This window comes from Rhopalosiphum padi, chromosome 3 (assembly GCF_020882245.1).
Source record: "Rhopalosiphum padi isolate XX-2018 chromosome 3, ASM2088224v1, whole genome shotgun sequence".
In the NCBI taxonomy this organism is placed as follows: domain Eukaryota; kingdom Metazoa; phylum Arthropoda; class Insecta; order Hemiptera; family Aphididae; genus Rhopalosiphum; species Rhopalosiphum padi.
Window position 1 is genome coordinate 71,648,178 of NC_083599.1, and position 20,386 is coordinate 71,668,563.

The window sequence follows — 20,386 nt, forward strand, 5'->3', positions numbered from 1 at the left end:
CATTTCAGTATTATTGACGGGGGGAAATGCCAGTGAATAGCCCGTCATGTACAATAACATTTTAATAAATTATGAACTATACTATAAATATATAAATAGTTTTAAATTTAAAAACAATCAAAAGCATTAATGAGTGATGTATTGTACTATTGTATATTACATTTACTATAATAAACAGTATACCAAACAATAAAAATATTTTTTATAATTATTATTACAATAAAATCGGGATCCCAAACATACATGACAAATATTCACTATTCGTTAGTACACTCAACATGAAGTAGAAACAAATTAGTCAGTAGGTATTTAATATTTGTTATAACTTATAACAATTTATATTATAAGCCAATTTATTGTTTGCTTAGAGTTTAAAACTATTTAGATACTCAATATTATATTCAATATTCAACATTTAATAACGTGTAATTACGTGTATTACATAAAAATAATGGTAGTCTTAAATCTAGTAAATTTAAAAATAACTATTATTATGAACATACCAATTTATCCACAAAAAGAAAAGAAATGATTTTGATTAGAACAACAATAAATTATACAAAAATTATAAACAAATTAAATTAATATTCAATGGAATATTGAAATATTGTTCAATCAAGTATGTATAAATGGTATAAATTTTGCATTTATTATGTAATACAATGCATTCAATTATCACTGAATACACAATATTTGTTGTTTAAATCTTGAAAGTACACAACACATAAAATAGCAAATTTACTTTAACCAGTTCACATTTAATTTCATTAAATTCTATATTGGAGTAAATTAAACATCATCAAACTTAAAAGTAACAACAACAGATAAACCAATCGTTGAAATATAAAAAACTTAACAGATTTACAATTATGCCAATGTGAATACAATATTCATTGATATAAAAATAAAAAAAAACATGAATAACAATTTCCATTTACTAACAACACTTATTTTAGATATTAATTTATTATTTACATGCTAAAATTAATTTAATGTTAAAATTCTTTAATATTTTCATTTTTTCAATACTATTATAAAATATAAAAAAAATTTACTAAAACATAAATTATAACCAGTGGCAGCGCGCGAACAATTTTATAGGGTAGACAACAAGACAACAAGACAATAAGACAACTAAAGAAATAGTGTTATATAAAATTGATTTAAAAATAAAAAATAATACATATGTGTAAAAGGCCCTAAACCACTGTCGGAATGCAATTAAATTATTAAAATATTACGTTGAGACATGTCTCTTCCATACATATAATTTTGTTAATACCCCACTGTGTTTCATTGTCTACCCTAACTCGCCGCCACTGATTATAATTAATATTGAATATATTGTATGCAAACTTGTAAATAATTATTGCCATCATCAATTTTTATTTAGTAAATAATAATATTTAAAACAAAGATAAGTTGTAAAGCATTCAATCATATTCTTAACTGAAAAATAATTTGCCTTAAAATTTTATTTCTGGTATATTTTATTTTATTTAAACACTATGAAAAATCTGATAATAACACAACAGAACAATAACCAGATTTGGTTTCTAAACCTGTAGTAGATTTATCAGAAGATTTTGAACAGGAGTTACCAATAGATGAATGAGAATTTTGTAACATACCAGACTTCACACAACTAAGCAAAGGTAAAGGACTCTTAATGAACAAGTACTATATTTTCAAGAACAGCTTGAAACACTAGATATTGAACTAGCACTGCTCGATGGAGATGAAATTTCATATTGACAGCTGAAAATGAAAATAAATATGAATATTTATAATTATTTAAACGAAAAAACATGTTGTAAAAACATGGTACCTACTAACCACCTTGAACGTGATCAATTAATATGCTCAAGAAAAAATATTTTCTTAACATCATATAAGAATTAATATATTGAAATAATAATTTAAAAATAATTACCAAGTATTGATTTTGTACTCGCTGTTAAAAAATTTATTTTTTTATTTCCTCATCTTCACTACTGTTTTCCTCGCTAGTTGATATGAATTCTTTGGAAACAATTCTAAGTTTTTGTTTTGATAACGTGCATACTTTTTTATTGCTGTTGGACTAAACATGAGATGGTTATTATATAATGGAAATTATTATTGTTCACAAATTTAAATTTAAAACTTACCAAACTTTTTTTTTTTAATACTGGTACATTAGTAGAAGTAGATCGAGTTGAAGCACATATTTCTTTTCTGCATTTTATATTTACTTTTTTTTTCTTTGTACTATTATCAGATTGCCCACTACATTAAGATAGATATTAAAAAGTTGATAAATTATCTTATAATGTAAGTGATAGATAAAAACCTAGAAACATATATTACCTTTTTTTTGATTTTTTAGGACATTTATTTTCTTCCTCTTCAGAAGAAAAACTTCCACCGTGAGCTGAACTCTTTTTCATACGAGGTTTTCTTTTAAGTTTAGGGCTTTCTATAGCTGTATGAAACATCATAATTGCATTTTTTGTTTTCTCTAAATATTCTTGGCGTTTTTTTAAAATTTCATTCTTTTTTCCTTCTTCGAATTGCATTTCATTTGCTTTGTCTTCATTTTGTTTGACTATGAGTAATTCCAGTTCTTTTTCTCGTTTTTGACGAATTTCACGTTCTTCGATGTCCTTCTGACGTGCTCGTTTCACATGATAATCAGCTTGATTCATTAAATCTTGACAACGATTAGCTTCAATACCAGCCAATTTTAAGTCATATTGCACATGATCACCATGAATAGATAAATATTGGAAATATCTGAAATACAATTAAATAGTAATGACAATTTATAATTTCAAAAATCAGTTATTATTTAATAATATTACGTTCGTGATAATCCAAGTTCACGCACAGCTTGAAGTACAATTTTCAAATTAGATTGTTTGTCCTTCAGTACTTGAACTGCTAGTTTTTGTAGAGTCAAAGCGAGATTGTAAATTATAACAGTATCTTGAGGAGCAACTCTACGAGCCTGATATTAATTTTAATGATTTTAAGTATACATCTTAATAATATTATGTTAACATTGTTAACTATGAAAAATAAATAAGCTTACTCACTTTTGAAAATACAACTTTTGCTTCTTTAAATTTTTCAGCCAAGTAATATGCTCGTCCAAGATATTGTAAAACATCAACATTATCATACTTATAAAATGTTTTTATACATTGTTCATACTGAAAATATTTAAAACAAATAACATATGAAATTAACGTATGACTATTAATAAATACTTATTTATGTGTAATTTATATATTATACTATCTAGAATAACTCTGACATACCATTTGAATGCCACTAATATATTGTTTTTGTTCAATGAATAAATGTGCAATATTCAACCAGACGTCGGGAAAGTTGGTAGTAACTTCCCTCACTTGAGCAAATATATCACCAGCCTCGTTTATATAATTCTGGTGAGCCAAAACACAACCTTATTTAACAGAAAAATACTAAATTTATCTAATCTCTAACAAGAATAAATAATTTAAATTGAATAAAATAATCAAAATCAAATCACTATGAAAAGCATTTTTTTCAAAATTAATGAGAAATTAATGATATTGTTTAATATTATATTAGTATATTATATAAACATAATATTACAGAAATAGAAATAATATATTTATTTTAATCATCTGATAACTTTGACAAAAAATAACAGTTTATACTTATAACAGTTATGTTATAACATAAGAAAAAACATGCTGAAAGTGCACACATATAATTGCAATGGTATCATCAAAATATAGTATACACAAATGCATAAATAATAAACAGTATAAAGCTACATTTTGAAACACATTTCTTAATATTTTTGATAATAACAAAAAATTAGTCATAAATAACCATTAATTTAAAAAATGAATATTTCTATGAAAATCATTTTCATCTTTAAATTAAGTGTCAATTTTATTTGTTATTATTACAGGGGGATATATATTTAAAAATTATATATAAAATACTAACACTGCTGTGCATTTATTAAATACTATTGCAGTTTGCCATGTAATCGTAATTTATTGGTAATAGATTTTTAAAAATTCACATTCTAATTTTCTATTTTCTTAATAACAATTAGAAAAATGAAATACAGCAAGATATAAGAATTACTCAATGTGAAGATATTCTTAGAAGTAAATTAACCCAGTAAGCCCAAGACTTGTACCCTTAAATTTACCAAAAAAAATGTAATAATAAATTTGACTATATTTTAATAATCTACTGAATTTAAGATATATCAATAAAAAAAACTGATGTTTGTCAAATTAAATGATTCATTTAGGCGATTTTAAAGATAAACAAAAATAAATGGAAGTTTAATTTTAACAAATATAATTTTTACTAACCAACTCCATTAGTAGCCCAAATATTTTTTGGATCATATCTCAAGACTTTAGTATAAAACTGCATAGCTAAAGCCTGATGTTTCTTTTGTTGGTCCTTATTTTTATTCTGTTGGTATAAAGTATGCAACCAAACATTTCCCAAAGCAATCAACGCATATGAATCATTTAATGTTGATGGGTTCTAAAAAAAAAAAAAAAAAATTAAACTAACTTTGATTAGGTAATGCAATTTACAAACCTTTAAAATATGTTCAAATTTTTTTTGACCAGGACCCCATTCATTTTTAGATAAATGTAAGTTTCCAAGTAATGACAAGGCATTAGGATTATCATTATCAAAACGCAATGCTTCTTTTAACCAATCAGAAGCTTCATAAATTTGGTTACGATCTCGAGACATACATCCCAAACGTAAATAACCTATAACATATAATTCAACATTATAACAGTTTCTATGATTGGATTGAAATAAATATTCGGTATACAATCAATGTAATTAGGATGCTCTTTTAAGATGTTTTTATAATATATTTCAGCTTTCTGAAATTGAGATTGTGCTTCCAAAACCCTTGCCAAATTGTAACTAGTTGTAACAACTATAGAAGTATAATGTTCCTGGTTAGTTGTAGCCATTTTTTTTGACAAACTTAAAGATTCTTCTAGTTGAGAAAGAGATTGATCCAAATTTCCTAACCTATAATATTAGACAAATAATTATATATTATAATAATATATTTTTTTTTACTATTTTCATACCTGTAATTTAAAGCTGCAACATTATTAAGTATTTCAGGTGGAATTGTATTATTCTGATTTTTGCGCAGTAAATTTATAGCTGTATTATATGCAGATAAAGATTCTTCTAAATCAGACGGTTCTAAAATCTTAGCAAATTCAATCCAAGCCTCTAAATCATCAGGATTGTATTTGATAATCTAGGATATTAAACAATAAAAAGACTATAAAAAAAAAATAATAACTAGATATTTAACCAAATACCTTTTTTAAATAATTTTTTGCAATATCTCGTTTCTGTTGATTATTTGAATCAGCATATAATGATGCAAGGATTTTCATAGATTCATTACTTTCCGGTTCAGTTTTAAGAACTTTTTCAAAACATTGAGCAGCCTAAACAAATTACAATTTAAATTCGTTAAAAATTATATTTAATTTTAAATTTAAGAAAAATAAGATGTTATAAACAAATATTACATTTTCTATATCACCTCCATGAATATACATTTGACCAAGACCATAATGTGGAAGTACAAATGTTATAGGTGCTAACTGAGTGGCTTGATAATAGTATTGAAATGCTCGTTCATAATTATTCTAAAAGTTATGTTAAAAAAGATAAGTTATTTCTTAACAATAATAATTATATTACCTCTGCATGATATGATCTAGCTATATAATAACAACTCTCCGCTTTTATAGCATCATATTCTGTGTTTTGTAATGCATGAATAGCTAGATTTTGAGATTTTTTATAATTTTTCTTAAAGAAAAAATGATTCGATAAATGATTTAAAACCGATGGATTTGTTGGATCAATTTTATAAGCTTCAGACATCAAAGTTATACCAATTTTTATGTCACTATAACATTCACTATTCAATTTCATGATAGCAAGACCCACTAATGCACCCATACATTTAGGGTCTAATTCCAAAGTACGTTCAAACGATGAACATGCTTTTTCTATGTTTCCTAGTTTTAAGAAACAATGTGCCAAACCTAATCTTACATCAGCTGGACAATTGGGGTTAGAGCGCAATACATTTTTATAATACTCTAAGGACCTTTTGTAATCCTTCCTATTAAATGCAATACACGCTTTGCCTAGTTGAGCTGGTATATTATTCAATGATTGGCTCAATATAAAATTGAATTGTGCATTGGCCTGGTCAATTTTATTATCATCCAGTAAACAGAAAAAAGCACGACCCAATAAATGATTCTGCAAAATGTAAAAATGTATAAAACACATAATATGTAATTCTTAAAACATTTAATAATTAGTAATAAACATATTCTTACCACATCATCCATTAATATTTTATCTCCTGTTGTATATAATTCAGTTGCCCGAGCAAAGAGTTTGATACGTTTTTCTTTATTTTTTTCTCGGTTGGCTGTTTGTACATAATAGGCTGCTAACATATCTAAAGCTCTCATTTGGTCTTTATCGCTGTCTTTATATTTCAAACATGAATTACTCCGTGACGATTCCAATAACTTAACAAAAGCAACTGAATTGCCTTTTTTATAATATTCCAGCTAACATTTTTTGAAAAAATAAATAAAAATATTTAAATATTATTCTATATACAGTATATTCATGTTTAAAATATAATAAAACATAAAACATACTGCTAAATTGACCCATATATGTAATTCTGAATGTTCATTTTTTAAAATATTATGGAGCTCGTTAGGATCTGGCAGCTGGCTTGTTTGTATTTCAATAATCTAATAAAAAAGTTAATAAACAAATTTTAATTAAAATAACAGTACATCTTTATGTTATATTCAATAATATGTAATTCTATTTATTCTGTGTAAATGCAAACAAAAATTGATGGTTAAAATAAAGTGCAAGTATCATTGGCCAAGTTATAGTGTATTATAATACAGTCACGTTTACCAATTAATGATTTCTAATTAATTATTATACTCTGTAAGTATAATGTTGTTCTATCTATTTGAATAGACTGTTTATTGTTTAGTGACATTTTAGATGTATGATAAAAATACTAATAATTAGGAAATGCATAAAACAAAATTGTTAATACTTGATAAAGTATTACACTTCCGAAGTAAGTATAAGTTATTATTTGAATCAAACCAATTTTTTAAATTAAACTTGAATCTGATTTATTACTCAATGCAATAAAAACATTTTTTTTTTTTATAAAAATAACAATTGATCATTTATGAATTAATTGATTAAAATGCAAAAAATAATTTAAATATTTAATGTAAAATGAGCATGCCTAGATTTTTTCAGTATTATTTAAATATATATTAGGAACCATTAAATTAATTTAATATAATTAAATGTATTAAACAAAAATATAATTTAAAACAAAAGACTAATACCGCATTGCATGAAAAATTTATTCATTTAATGGACCAATATTGAACCATTAAATCATGATATTTTTGTTATTCGCTCACTATTGATTCATTAAATGTTTAGAGATTGTTTATGTCACCAGATATACCTAGGTCTAGATCAATTATAAGTATTTTTAAATAAAAAAAATAGCCTTACAATATATATATATATATATATAAATATCCTAGGTATGTGATTTTAAATTGTATTCTAGTTCAATATGTACTGTTCTATAAGTTTGTTACAAACTATACTTCTTCATATTGTTAATAAAAATTATTATTATTTCAAAATATTTATGAATGTGTGATATTAATTTTTGTGTATTAATAATAAAAATATACTATTCATGCACAATAATTAAACTACAACTGCTACAAATAATAATAAGTATTATATAGATATTAAACCATGTATAAGATATATAATTTTACAACGATAAGTGTTTTTTATTTATATAATTTTTGTGTATAGAAATATTATTCCATTAGAAAAAATACTTAGATCATCAACTTCATGAGAGCCGAGAGGTTACTGGTAGCAAATAGTATCTAGTTAGTGCTTTTGGAAGGTTAAAATTAAAAAATTCTCAGTTATAATCAAAACTATAGTGGTATAAATACTACTAAAACTAATAATAGCTTAGGTTACAATGCCATACTTTATATCGAACCTACAATACAAATAAACATAAATACATAATTAACCCTAGTCACACTGCACGTCAAGTGACAACCATAACTCCTAAATCGATCACGATGGTTTCTAGTCTTATAAAATCGAAGCTTCTATTTCGAGTAATTAATAATTAAAAAAACCGTGTCCAGCAAACTGTATTTAATGCATATTAAATTGTTGAATTCAATTTCGGATCGTGTGTCGGGATGTCCCTTCTCACACACACATAAAATATCCAAATAATAAACACAACATTCAACAAGTAAACGTACCTTGTCCATGTCCTTTATCGGTATTTCGATTGAGTTAGCCATGTTCGTTACGGCAAAAGAAACGCAAATGAAACGACGACCGCCGGCGAAACCACCAATTTATTATTTCAGTTTATTACACGAGCTTCACAACGAACTATACACGTAAAACAACAAAAATAAACAAATAAAATATTATTTAATATTTGTGTCAGTGCCATATAACCACTAAAGATAAGGATTATAGCAGGCAACAGCCACTACGACTCGGGACGTCAACAATCGTTGCGAATACACGAAACGATCCACATGTTCTGACGACCTTGTATATCTACCTTGCGGAATCGATACTGTCTCGTACACCCCCACCTTACAGGTGGTTGAACACTTGTTCCAAGCGCCTAATACAAAATCCGGCACGAAAATAAAAAGGTTTATCATACACTGTAACCCGATTATTGGTAAAAAGCACTTGTAGTAGGTTTATTGTTTTTATTTTTAACAATCGTATAGCCTTACGGCTGTTGAACATGGACCGTTTTTAAGAGGCGTCACGACTGATTATTAATGTGCGTGAGTTCCCCGAACGCGTAATCACAGAATAACCGGAAGGGACAAGGGCTCAAAAATACTGTACAATTTGTTGGATTATCAATGTATCTATAAAATAACAAAAATCTAAAATTCTTTTTGTCTGGTAACACTGATTTTCCAATTTTATAGGGCCTCGGACAGTTTGACAGTATACATTTTTGTAAACAATGACTACCGCGTTCTTTCAATATTTGGAAAATCAGTCTTGCTAAAAAAATAGAATAATGGGAAATATCTTTCCACAGGCCACACTGATATAGTGATATTCTAACAGGTGTAGCAAATCTGTGCCCCATAAGAACCCCTGTTAAACTCAAAAAGTGTCCTTTCTGGTTATTCTATAGCGTAATTATAACGTTTATCAGTAAAATAGTAAAACATGTTATTACCGTGATGGCAGGCGTTGTATTAACAAAACATTATTTCTCATTATAGCTAACGCAGCTTCTCTTTTGCAATCATCGTGTGATTTTACCATAGACAATGTTCCATGACTAAACATATCTGTGGACATAACGTTGATAATAGTATAAACAATAGCTTTAGTGATAATGATACATCACTAATCTTGGAACACAGATAAGTACATAGAATAAATATTTATTCTACATATCTGTGGCTCGGAAAGACGACGAGTATACGCTGATAAATATTATATTAATGTAACCAATTAAAATATTAACATATAATTAATATAATAAATTAAAATATTAATCTGAGAGCATATCCACCCTTACCGACGCGTTTGGAACACCAAAAAAACTCGCACAGAGCATCATGACGATTCGTCATTGACGAAATGTGAAACCCCGATTAAGCGGGTGGATGCTTACGTATCGTTATGTGGCAGGTGTGTACACACCCGTAGTCCGACAGAGGACGATTCGCTTTGATCTACCCCCCCCCACAGTTGGTCCCGACATCCCGGGAATCGAAATCAATAAAGGACAAAGTTTATATTTACCATTTGTTGATATTAATCGATTTTCCACCCGCCCAACGACAGGGGCGTCATGTTATAACTTGAATAGTTTTTGTGTACGGCGGTCATCATTTCTGTAACTTGTCGTTTTTGTGTGCGGTAAACAGACATAAATCAAACGATAATTTCAGAAGAAAAGAAAGACAAATATGGTTGACTTTATCGCAGCACAAGGAAAACAGGTACCTAACTAAACTAATTGTATTGCTATTTTAACGTGTACATGTCATCAAGGCCGTAACTGAAAAAAAAATTCATCTTTTTAAATATAATGATGAAAATTTTTAGAATGTAAGCTATATTCAGCAATAAAATATTTCTACTTTTAAAAATTTGGGGGGAGGGGGTCCGGACCACTTGATCCCTCCCTTAGATACGGCCTTGAATGTCATTAAAAATAGCCTATGGTAGATAAAAATGGGGATCGACCCCCCTCCAAATTCAGGTCCAAATACGCTACTAATAAACGTATTGTAAACGGTATGTTCTCAGAATCGCTGTGAGTCGAAGATGGTTGATAGTTGCCTCGGTCCAAATTCCGTGTACGTGAAATTGATCTCGAACGACGGTAGAATATTCATTGTGAAACTCGAGTACGCCTTGATATCTGCTACTATAAAGGCTATGTTGCAAGGCCCTGGAAAATTCTCTGAAACCGAGTGTAACGAAATCAATTTTAAGAATATTCCGTGAGTGTTTCTAAGTTTCACCCACATCAAATGTCTTGATTATTTGATTTTTTTTTCTCATTATTTAGCTCCCACATCCTGTATCATATCTGCTTGTATTTCATCTACAAATATTGTTACGATAACTGTACAGTCTCTAGTTCGTTTGATGTACCACCGTTCAATACAAACCCAAACATGGCTGTGGCTCTAATGATGGCAGCAAACTTTTTGGATTGCTAATACTCAACAGAAATATGTATTAGTACTTATAATCTAAAACAGTGTTTCCCAACTTTTTTTACTTGTGGAACCTTTGCAGGAGCTTGAACATTTTGTGGAACCCACATATAATTTTTAGAGCTTTTCTATGTTCAAATCATAGTTCAAATCAAAAATATTATTAATAAATAGATATTTTCCCAAATATCTCACGGAACCCTTGGCACTGGCTGATGGAACCTTTAGGTTCCGCGAAACACCAGTTGAGAAACACTGATCTAAAACATTATTATTATTAATTATCCATAGCATACCATACTATTATTAATAATTTAATTTAAAAATAAAACAAGTAGGTAAGTATTCTGCTGTATGTAGTTGTTAAGTGTATCACATCATTGAGTAATATTTATCAATTATAATTCACTGAAATTAATGTGTTAAACTTGAATACAATAATAATCATTGTAAACAATCAAAAACAGTTCTGAATAGTAATATTCTAACTTTTTTTAATAATAATTTTACAATTTTAATAAATTTTAACAAATTTTTATATTTTTTTTTACTAGAAAAAGTGTTTTCAAACATAAAAATAAATAAATAACACACATTGTAAAATAAATATCTTCCCTTCACAACTAGTATTACCAATGATAATAATAGTCTAATTTTACACAACATTTTTTAATAGAAATTTATTATTTTTATATTAGATAATTACTTAATGAACAACTTTTATGTCTTGAAAATAAATAAAAAATATAAAAATCTTAAACACTGTATTAATATAATACAAATCTATTAACTGATATTTCTAGTTTTTATTGCAATCACCATAGACTAACAATGATGCCTGCTAATTTTTGATATTACATAATATAAGCTTCTAAATTTCTGTAAGAATATATTAAATTTGCTATTATAATTTTTCAATACATTGAATTATGAAATATGGAATAAAAATACATTTTCCAACAGATATTCAATCAAATTATTTTCTTGTGATAAATGTTTGTCAGTGATAGAACACAACAAAATATTATATTAAATAAATAAATGCAGGACAATGTATAGTGTATACTGCATTTGTTAAATAAAAACAATAGATTTTTCTTTAATAAAAAAAATATGTATATTCCTGATATTAAATTTAGACAAAAATAATATAATTATTAAATTAGTAGGTAAATTTAATTTTTTTTTTTTTTTGAGAATAATATACTAAGATTATAGAAACGGAAAAAGTTGAAAAAGATTCCTTTGTATTTTATAGATAATATTATATGCAATTTCAAAAAGTATCCAAACTGTGAAAGTGTTAATCTTTTTAAATAATTAAAATGTATAATTTAGTTCAATTTTCACCACTTGGTCAGTAGCCTATAAATATTATGAAAAATACAGTCACAAATATATTGAAATAAAAATTATTTAATTCACATTCTCACAGTATATTATACATAAAACATGATTTAAAAAAAATTGTAACAAAATATTATTTTCATATATTTATAGTTTCATAATGCAATTTACTTTATATAGAGCAGTGGTTTTAAATTTGTGTTCGGTGGCACATAGATGTTCCACTAACTTAGAAAAAGTATTCTACTGACTTGAAAATCAGTGATAAAATTAAAATTTTTTCAATTAAGAATTTTTAGTTTCATTCCATTATTTTTTTACTTGATCATTAAAATTATATTAAATTCTATAGAATGACATGTAAACTGTTTTATAAGTACCCATATAATTGTAAATATAACATCAATATGTATTTTAAATAATATACAAAAGTAGGTACCATTTTATTTTACGGCTATGCATCATAAAAATTTTATACAATGTTTTCTGATTCTAAAAACGTTAAAAATAATTGATATAGACTATATTATAGAGTATATTTTATATTCTTTTATTCTAGCTTAGTCCTCATAGAACTTTTTTGATTACCATCTTTTACTCTTTTAAATGACAATATACATTTACATTTTTAATTTCATACTCTACTTCAGGATATTATTCAGAGTATTTAAATTTCAATCTATAAAAATAAAATTTAAAGTTTAGATTAGTAAATAATGGTCCAATATTTTGGGGATACTCCTGATCACGCCACTTAACTGATCTAAACAATAAATACATAAACTCATAAGCTAATCGCCCAAAATTCAATTTTTATACTTCAAAGTTTTTTAGAAAATGTTGTGCTTTGGAATAAAGGTAAGATATATTTATTTTTTTACTTAAAACTAGGTTAGTTATAATGTATATTTTTTTTTTTTTGGAAATGAACGTTTTTTGTAAATGGATCACTCGATATATATAAATACACACACGCATATATATATATATATATGCAGAGTTGGGCAAAATATTATTTAGATAATTATTCGAATAAATTCTTATTTGAATAATTTTCAAACATAATGCTTATATAAAATATAAAAATATTGTAGGATGATTTATTTTTATTTTTAAACTATATTATAGGATGTGATTATGCTATTCATATAATATATTTATATTTTATAAAAGTATTATGTTTTAAAATTATTCAAATAAAATATTATCTAAATAATCATCTAAATAAAATTTTATTCGAATGATGACCAACTCTGTATATATGTATTTTTATGGTATAATAAATTATATTATAATATTTTATAAATGTATTATTTTCATATTAAAAACAATTATTTAATTTTGCTTACATAAAAATAAAATTGTTTTCAACAACCAGTAAATTACTAATGTTAATTAGTTAAGCAACAGTAAATACATAGAATAATGTTTCATTTGAACATTTTATAACATTAACAATTATTTATAGTATCTATTTTAAATAAAATAAATAAGATTTATTTCTTATTTAAATTAATTAAGTTTAATATTATAATTATTTATAATGTAAAAATCAACTTATTTGCAAGTGTATGGCATTTAATAGAATTAAACAAAGTTTATAGTTACTATTTCATAATTTATAGTCATAAGATTTAAACAGCATTATTTAACAATTGAACTATAACTTACTATACTTAGTGAATTAATATTACAAATATAATACATTCAAAACTTGATATCAAATTAATAAGACATAACGAAAATTGTTTTAAGTATTGTTGTTTACTGGTTCACTGGTTTCAAATGTATAGCAGATTTTCCTAATTTTCGACCATCTGAAAAACAGGTTAACATTATTTATATAATATTAATAAAATAATGAATGATGCAACATACAGCTTTTTAAAATAGTTGAATAACATCTTTGAGTAATTGATTGTGATGACTGTTTTCTTGAAAGACCTAGTAAAATACCTCTGAATTCATAGTCAAGTTATATTTGTTGAAACTAAGTAATAATCATAGACATATAAAACAACTAGATAGTTGATTTCATGAAAATATTAAAGTCAGTAGCATATGCAAACAGTGCAATGTTTACAAAAGTTCTAGTATTAAACGAAACTATGAAAATAAATTTTTTATTTGTATATGTATATTATCTATTGGGTTATTTTGTGAACAATGCCCATAGCCACATAACTTCAACATTCATACAGGAATGTAATATGCAAGTTATCACTTTTTCTGTGATAACCTTAAACTTCTACACAAACCTTGGTATCATGCTTAATACCAATATATTTTTATTGTACGATTTGTGTAACCCAAACGCATCTGTAAAAATATTTAACAGTCCGATAAAACAATTCATTAAATAAATTTAAAGTTCGGTTTCATGCAACCCAGCATGTCTACTAAACCTAAATGTCTACAGTCAAATGTATTTATAAAAGTAAAATATTTAAAAAATATTTGTTTATTTATTATATAAATACATAGGCGTATCTAGGGGGGCTTGGGGGTTTAATGTATATAAACTTTTAAATTTAGCTCTGACCTTACTAATTTCTTCGGCATCATGTGAGAGGTCTTTTTCTACAATGAGACGTATCAATACATATATATCAACTATGACTCAAGACCGTTTTTTTTCCCTGGCAATATTAAATATTGAAAGAGATATTTCAAATAATATTGATTCAAATGATTTTTAAATATATATTCAAAAACTAATAGACGTTTGGAATTATAGTTAAAAACAAATAAATGTCTTATTTTCATTTAGTTGAGTGTTTTTTTTATTATTATTATTAATTGTTTATGCAGCCCCCCGCCAATATATTTGATCACCCTACGCCTATGTATATATATATATATATATAATAGGAGGGTTAATTAATGATATTATTATAATAAGTAAATATTTTATTTTTATTCTAGAAAACTAGTTTTTAATTATCTATGGTGTCAAATTCTTGTATTTATATAAATTAATTTAAACTTCTATCAAAGGATACAAATTCATCACATCATGAGGATTGCGTATGTCTAGTTTATTAGCTGCTCCACTTGTAATTATTAAGTTCTGAAATAGATGTAAAAATTAAATTACATGAATTTTAATTTAATTTTTTTTATTTTACTTTCGATTTTCCTTTAATATAAAGCAGATGAGCTAAAGTAAAAGTATCTTGACGTGTATTAGAATTAAATAACATTGGACCATAAAATATTTCGAAATAAATATTTTTTTCAACAGCGATTGTATAGTCCTTTGGAGTAATAGATGTTTTCATATTACAAGTTATTATATCAATTGATGGAGAAGTCACTATGTCCTAAACAATTAAACAAATAATAATTAAACATTAAACAAATATAATAACAACATTATAAGCAAATAAGATAAGTAGAAGTGCAAGAACTGAAATAAATGTTTTTTTCTATCCCTATTAATTTTAATCTAGAATATTGAAAAAAAATATAATTTATTGAACAATATGAATGAAAAAAAATCTGTTTTATATCTTAATTGTAATTTTTAATGTTATAATACGTAAAATGTATTATTTATGTTATATATTATTTGTACATACAATATATAAATTAAACCTATTATCCAGTTGGCTGTCAGGTTATGTAACTTTGAAGGATAAATTTAATATTATTTTTTACTTTTTCATATAATATATTTATTTAAAAACCAAGTAAAAATGTTATATCATTAATAACATTAAACTTAATCTTATTATTACTTCATTATTCATTAGAAACAATTATTTGAACAAGTAGTATATACATTCTTCGATTTATTTATATAATACAACATCTTAAATTTATCTACCTCGGCTATACTGCCAGTATATCTTCAATTATGGTATCATAATTGCTCATCACTTGTTGATACATCTACCTCTGGATCTAGTTCACTAATGATATGATACATTTTTTCTTATGGTTCTTCAATGGATTGTGGTTTGATTTTGTAAACATGAGCTTTTACGTAACCCCAAAGTCCAGTGGAGTTAAGTCACATAACTTAGGAAGCCAGTTATAGTCACTACTTCAGACCTCAAACTTCTTGCACAATTACATGTTTGACTAGAACTGAAGCTTACCAGTGTAGCCAAGGTGAAAATATATCAAATATTATATTTCATACATAAATGATAGACCTCTGAATGTATACTACAATGTTCATATCATATTTTTGTTCTAAACAATTTCGTCTAATAAAGTATTAGCGAGATTTAATTTTACGTTCTTAATGAAACAACCTTTATTTAATAATACATACAAACATTAAATAATTTCTCATAAACTGATCTTACAGGCATTTATTAATTGTGACTTAGTATTCATACCTGTAAAACTTTATCATTTAATGGTTCTACTGCAAGAATATTATATAATTTGAAATTTTGAGAACCCAACTAAAAAACAAAAATAATACAATTAGTTGATAACTAAATTTAAAGTATACTTGTTATTTTATTTTGTTACTTACAATTTTTTGCAATTGTCCAATATTGGATATTTGTATTGTTAATCGATTTAGAATGGTCAATTTGGAATCATTTTCCTGAAAAAAAATGTATTCAATTTAATCTGAATAATAAATTATAATATTTCTATAACTATGTATATTAAACCAAACTGAGGTATCTGAACCTATTGTGACATAAATATTTAAAAGAATTTTTTGCTTATTATAATTCAAAAGGTTTTAATTAATTAAATATATTTAAGTCATGTTTATAATTAATTCAATGAAAAAAGTCTGTTGAAATACAAAAGTTAAGTGGCACACTAAGGCGGTTGATATAATATTTAATTTGAAAGTTTAACTTAATCTTAATCATGCTCTTCATAATACTTAAAATACGTAATGATACATCTAAAGGTACATTGTATTTACAATAATATAAAAGAAAAGTACTTTCCTGTTATTAGCCATATAATTTCTATTATTGAGACTACCTAATTTATATTATGGATTACTCAATACAAATATAACTATAGTGTTGCTGTAATACAGATTTAATAAATAATGCCAATTATCTTTTATATTATCAACTCAGATTATTTATGTATGATTTTTATTCGTATGACATGTGGTTATACATTTGTACATTTTATATTTCAAAAAATGAAGGATGACCCATTCATTTCACTTATCTTGCTACAAACTGCCAATTTATGGTAGGAGCAAAGTAAGATAATATCAACATTGTTTATCATGGGATCACAATGTTGAGCAGACAGGGTATCTACAATTCTAATTTATATGTTTAAAATTAAAAAATGTATTACTAAATTACAATTTATTATTCATATTTCATATTATTAATACAATTGTTTAAAAAATATTTGTTTAAATAATTAAAAATTAAAAAAAAAATAATTACATTTATAGCTTTATATTATAAGCTATACTTTTTAGAAAATCTATGGTGGTTCTACTAAATTTATCATCAATAATATTATTTAACCATTTTTTATTTTTGATCATAACATAGCCATTTATAAAAAGTTTGTTGTTTAACAAAAATCACTCCATTATTATAAAATAAAATATGACAATAGCAAAAACATCACTGATTCAAAATAACATTGCAGCATAACACAAATGTATAATACTAGTTCAATATCTCATCTTAAATAATAGCTTTGATAAATATTAATATTATTATTAATTGGAAATTTTGGATATGGGTACATAATATAAAATCTTTATTGTAATAATAATACCCAACGTCAGCTAGTCGGTTGTCGGCTCAACAACCATCGGCTGTTGGTTCACCATCCTAGTTCCGTTTATCATATATTCAGGGTTGAATCCAGGGAGGAACAAAAATATATGATAATTTAAGGAGTCTGGTATCAATTTTTTAAATATTTTTTTTTATCTGAAGAAAGAAGTCTTTCTAAGCTCAAATTTAATTTCAATTTTTTATTTTATTTTAAATAATGATATAAAACAATTTTTAAAAAAAACTGTATTTTATTAAAGGCATATTACAAAGTTTGGGATTAAAATAATGAAAAACTAAGTTCAATGAGGGCTGAACAATATTTTTTATTTCTATTAATTAAAAAATAATAATAATAATAACCAGATTTGGTTGGTTCTACAGCACAGAATCATTATTCCTATAGAGTATATTTTTGAAGACAAAACAACATTAAGAGGACGTCTCACCTGCATGGTGTTGTCTCTGTCTTACACACGTACGAGTGTACGACATAGTAAATTTTTGTTCACCAGTTTCAATAGTGTGATTTTAGTTTTAATATTAGAGTGAATTGACCTATTATCATACTTTTAGGTAAGAACATTATCTGTGTTCTTTCGTTGGCTTTTTACGATATTTTAATTTTTAAGTTATGAGTATGAAATTATTAAATATTTGAAAATGCTCATAATTCACTTAAAAATTAAAGTATCATAAAAAGCCAACGAGAGAACACAGATAATGTTCTTACCTAATAGTTTGATAATAGGTCAATTCACTCTAATATTAAAACTAAAAGCACACTATTGAAACTGGTGAACAAAAATTTACTATGTCGTATGTGTGTAAGACGGAGACAACACATGAGGGTGAGAAGTCCTCTTAACATCAGGTATCTTAATAGAAATGTAATATAATTTATATAATTTAAATTAAATAAATCACCATACTCACATTAATTAACTTAGGTGTAGGTACCCAGTCTTTTTCTTCGTCATTTTCATCATTACTTTCTGCAAATTTTCTTTTTTTTTTATTCAAACTACCATTGCTTAGTAATGAACAATTCACTGTAGTGTTTACAGCAATCAAAGCATACCCATCTGGGAATAAAATTTCCATAAATATAAAAACAATCATATACTGCACCAATAATACAATTTTTATTATTATCACACTACTAATAAAATATTAAGTTATGGTTGGCCTATAGTTACTTATGATTAGAATATAACGAATGTACACAGACAAAGATTGATGTTATAATTATGATTTTGTAACATATTATAGTCTACTACCTACCAATTGGCTATTATTGTTACAATTGTGATAAGTTAAAATTAATTGACAACAATCTTAGTATAATTATATTAAAGCAGTTAAATTGGCTATTAGTCAACCCATGTAAATAAAACATATAAATAATTTTTCTCTAGGGTAAAAATAAGTAAATAGTTATTAATGATTTAGTCAGGTGAATAACAAATATATTTATACAAATTATATATTATTATACTATTATATTTCATATAAACGATGATAAATTATTTGAAAACAAATAAAATGCCATTTATAAAATTAAAGCTTTTGGATTTTCTCTTCTGTATGTGTGTATACATTTTTCCAATAAATTTAACAAACTAGTCATAGTTTTTTTAATGTTTTAATAATTATAAAAAATAACCTTACGTATGTAGGGTACTGTATTAATATTATTTCCATAACAGTTAAAACATGCTTTGAACAGTTTAGCTGCAAAACTAGGAAAGCATAAACTCAACCAATGTATGAAAGAAAAGACTGTAACAACAACAACTGTTACCGCTGACAATATCTTATCTCAGACATATTGAAGAAAAGAAAATAACCATTTCGGGTATTATAATTCGTGTCGACAAAAACAACAGATGTTCACTGTTGATTGTATACTTCTGCTCGGGTCGAATAAATAAAAAATTGTTGTACTCACGTCTAATAAATGCATCAATAATGTCGCCGTTGACACTCTCGACGCGTAAGTCACAGTATCCACAAGGTGTTTTCATTTTTTTTCTCGTGACATTAAACTCGGTGGTTGAGCATTAACGAAAATAATATTACCATTAGAGACGTCTAATAACGTTTAAAGAAAGTGTGACTACCTACAACTGAGCAAGTAACTAAGAACATTTTTTAACGCCGGTTAGTTTTCAAAACGTCTAAACCTTATCACGTTATCGTTTATAGGACACACAAATGTTGATAACGACGTTCTATCGTGTATTCGTGTACACAAACGTGTGTTGAAAACTCAAAACATTAATAAATTGAGAAACCGTAGTACGATGATGTGTAATATTATTTCCACAGAAAAAAATAATTTCAAGTGTTTGTACCGTAATTATTGACGTAAAATAAAAATCTGTAGTCCGACAC

At 25.7% G+C, this 20,386-nt stretch overlaps 3 protein-coding genes across 6 annotated transcripts; 1 reads left to right on the forward strand and 2 right to left on the reverse strand.

The window, feature by feature from the left end:
* Window positions 1-753: 753 nt before the first annotated feature.
* LOC132927468 (RNA polymerase-associated protein CTR9 homolog) lies at window positions 754-11,271 on the reverse strand. 4 transcript variants are annotated; one of them, XM_060992008.1, is made up of 20 exons: window positions 10,711-11,271; window positions 10,320-10,645; window positions 9,404-10,237; window positions 8,442-8,577; window positions 6,744-6,842; window positions 6,411-6,650; window positions 5,758-6,330; window positions 5,583-5,702; window positions 5,367-5,498; window positions 5,124-5,302; window positions 4,853-5,061; window positions 4,606-4,787; window positions 4,368-4,548; window positions 3,303-3,451; window positions 3,078-3,194; window positions 2,844-2,989; window positions 2,350-2,775; window positions 2,151-2,268; window positions 1,934-2,083; window positions 754-1,758 (listed from the first exon to the last, which is right to left on the reverse strand). In XM_060992008.1, the coding sequence occupies exons 4-19, from the start codon at window positions 8,481-8,483 to the stop codon at window positions 1,967-1,969; spliced, it is 3,030 nt and encodes a 1,009-aa protein (XP_060847991.1). In that variant the 5' UTR covers window positions 8,484-8,577; window positions 9,404-10,237; window positions 10,320-10,645; window positions 10,711-11,271; the 3' UTR covers window positions 754-1,758; window positions 1,934-1,966. The 4 variants fall into 4 exon arrangements, with proteins under 4 accessions (XP_060847991.1, XP_060847990.1, XP_060847992.1 ...); XM_060992007.1 differs by having other exon boundaries at window positions 9,404-9,518; window positions 9,979-10,645; XM_060992009.1 differs by having other exon boundaries at window positions 8,442-10,645.
* Window positions 10,507-10,907, forward strand: LOC132925586 (elongin-C-like). Its single transcript, XM_060989971.1, has 2 exons — window positions 10,507-10,685; window positions 10,754-10,907. Exons 1-2 carry the CDS (start codon window positions 10,507-10,509, stop codon window positions 10,905-10,907), a joined length of 333 nt encoding a protein of 110 aa, XP_060845954.1.
* A 2,537-nt stretch (window positions 11,272-13,808) lies between the features above and the next one.
* On the reverse strand, window positions 13,809-20,383 carry LOC132924853 (ribonuclease P protein subunit p30-like). Its single transcript, XM_060989294.1, has 8 exons — window positions 19,941-20,383; window positions 18,926-19,074; window positions 16,744-16,818; window positions 16,601-16,669; window positions 15,380-15,574; window positions 15,254-15,321; window positions 14,130-14,209; window positions 13,809-14,068 (listed from the first exon to the last, which is right to left on the reverse strand). Exons 1-8 carry the CDS (start codon window positions 20,014-20,016, stop codon window positions 14,016-14,018), a joined length of 765 nt encoding a protein of 254 aa, XP_060845277.1. The 5' UTR covers window positions 20,017-20,383; the 3' UTR covers window positions 13,809-14,015.
* Between the last annotated feature and the right edge of the window lie 3 nt (window positions 20,384-20,386).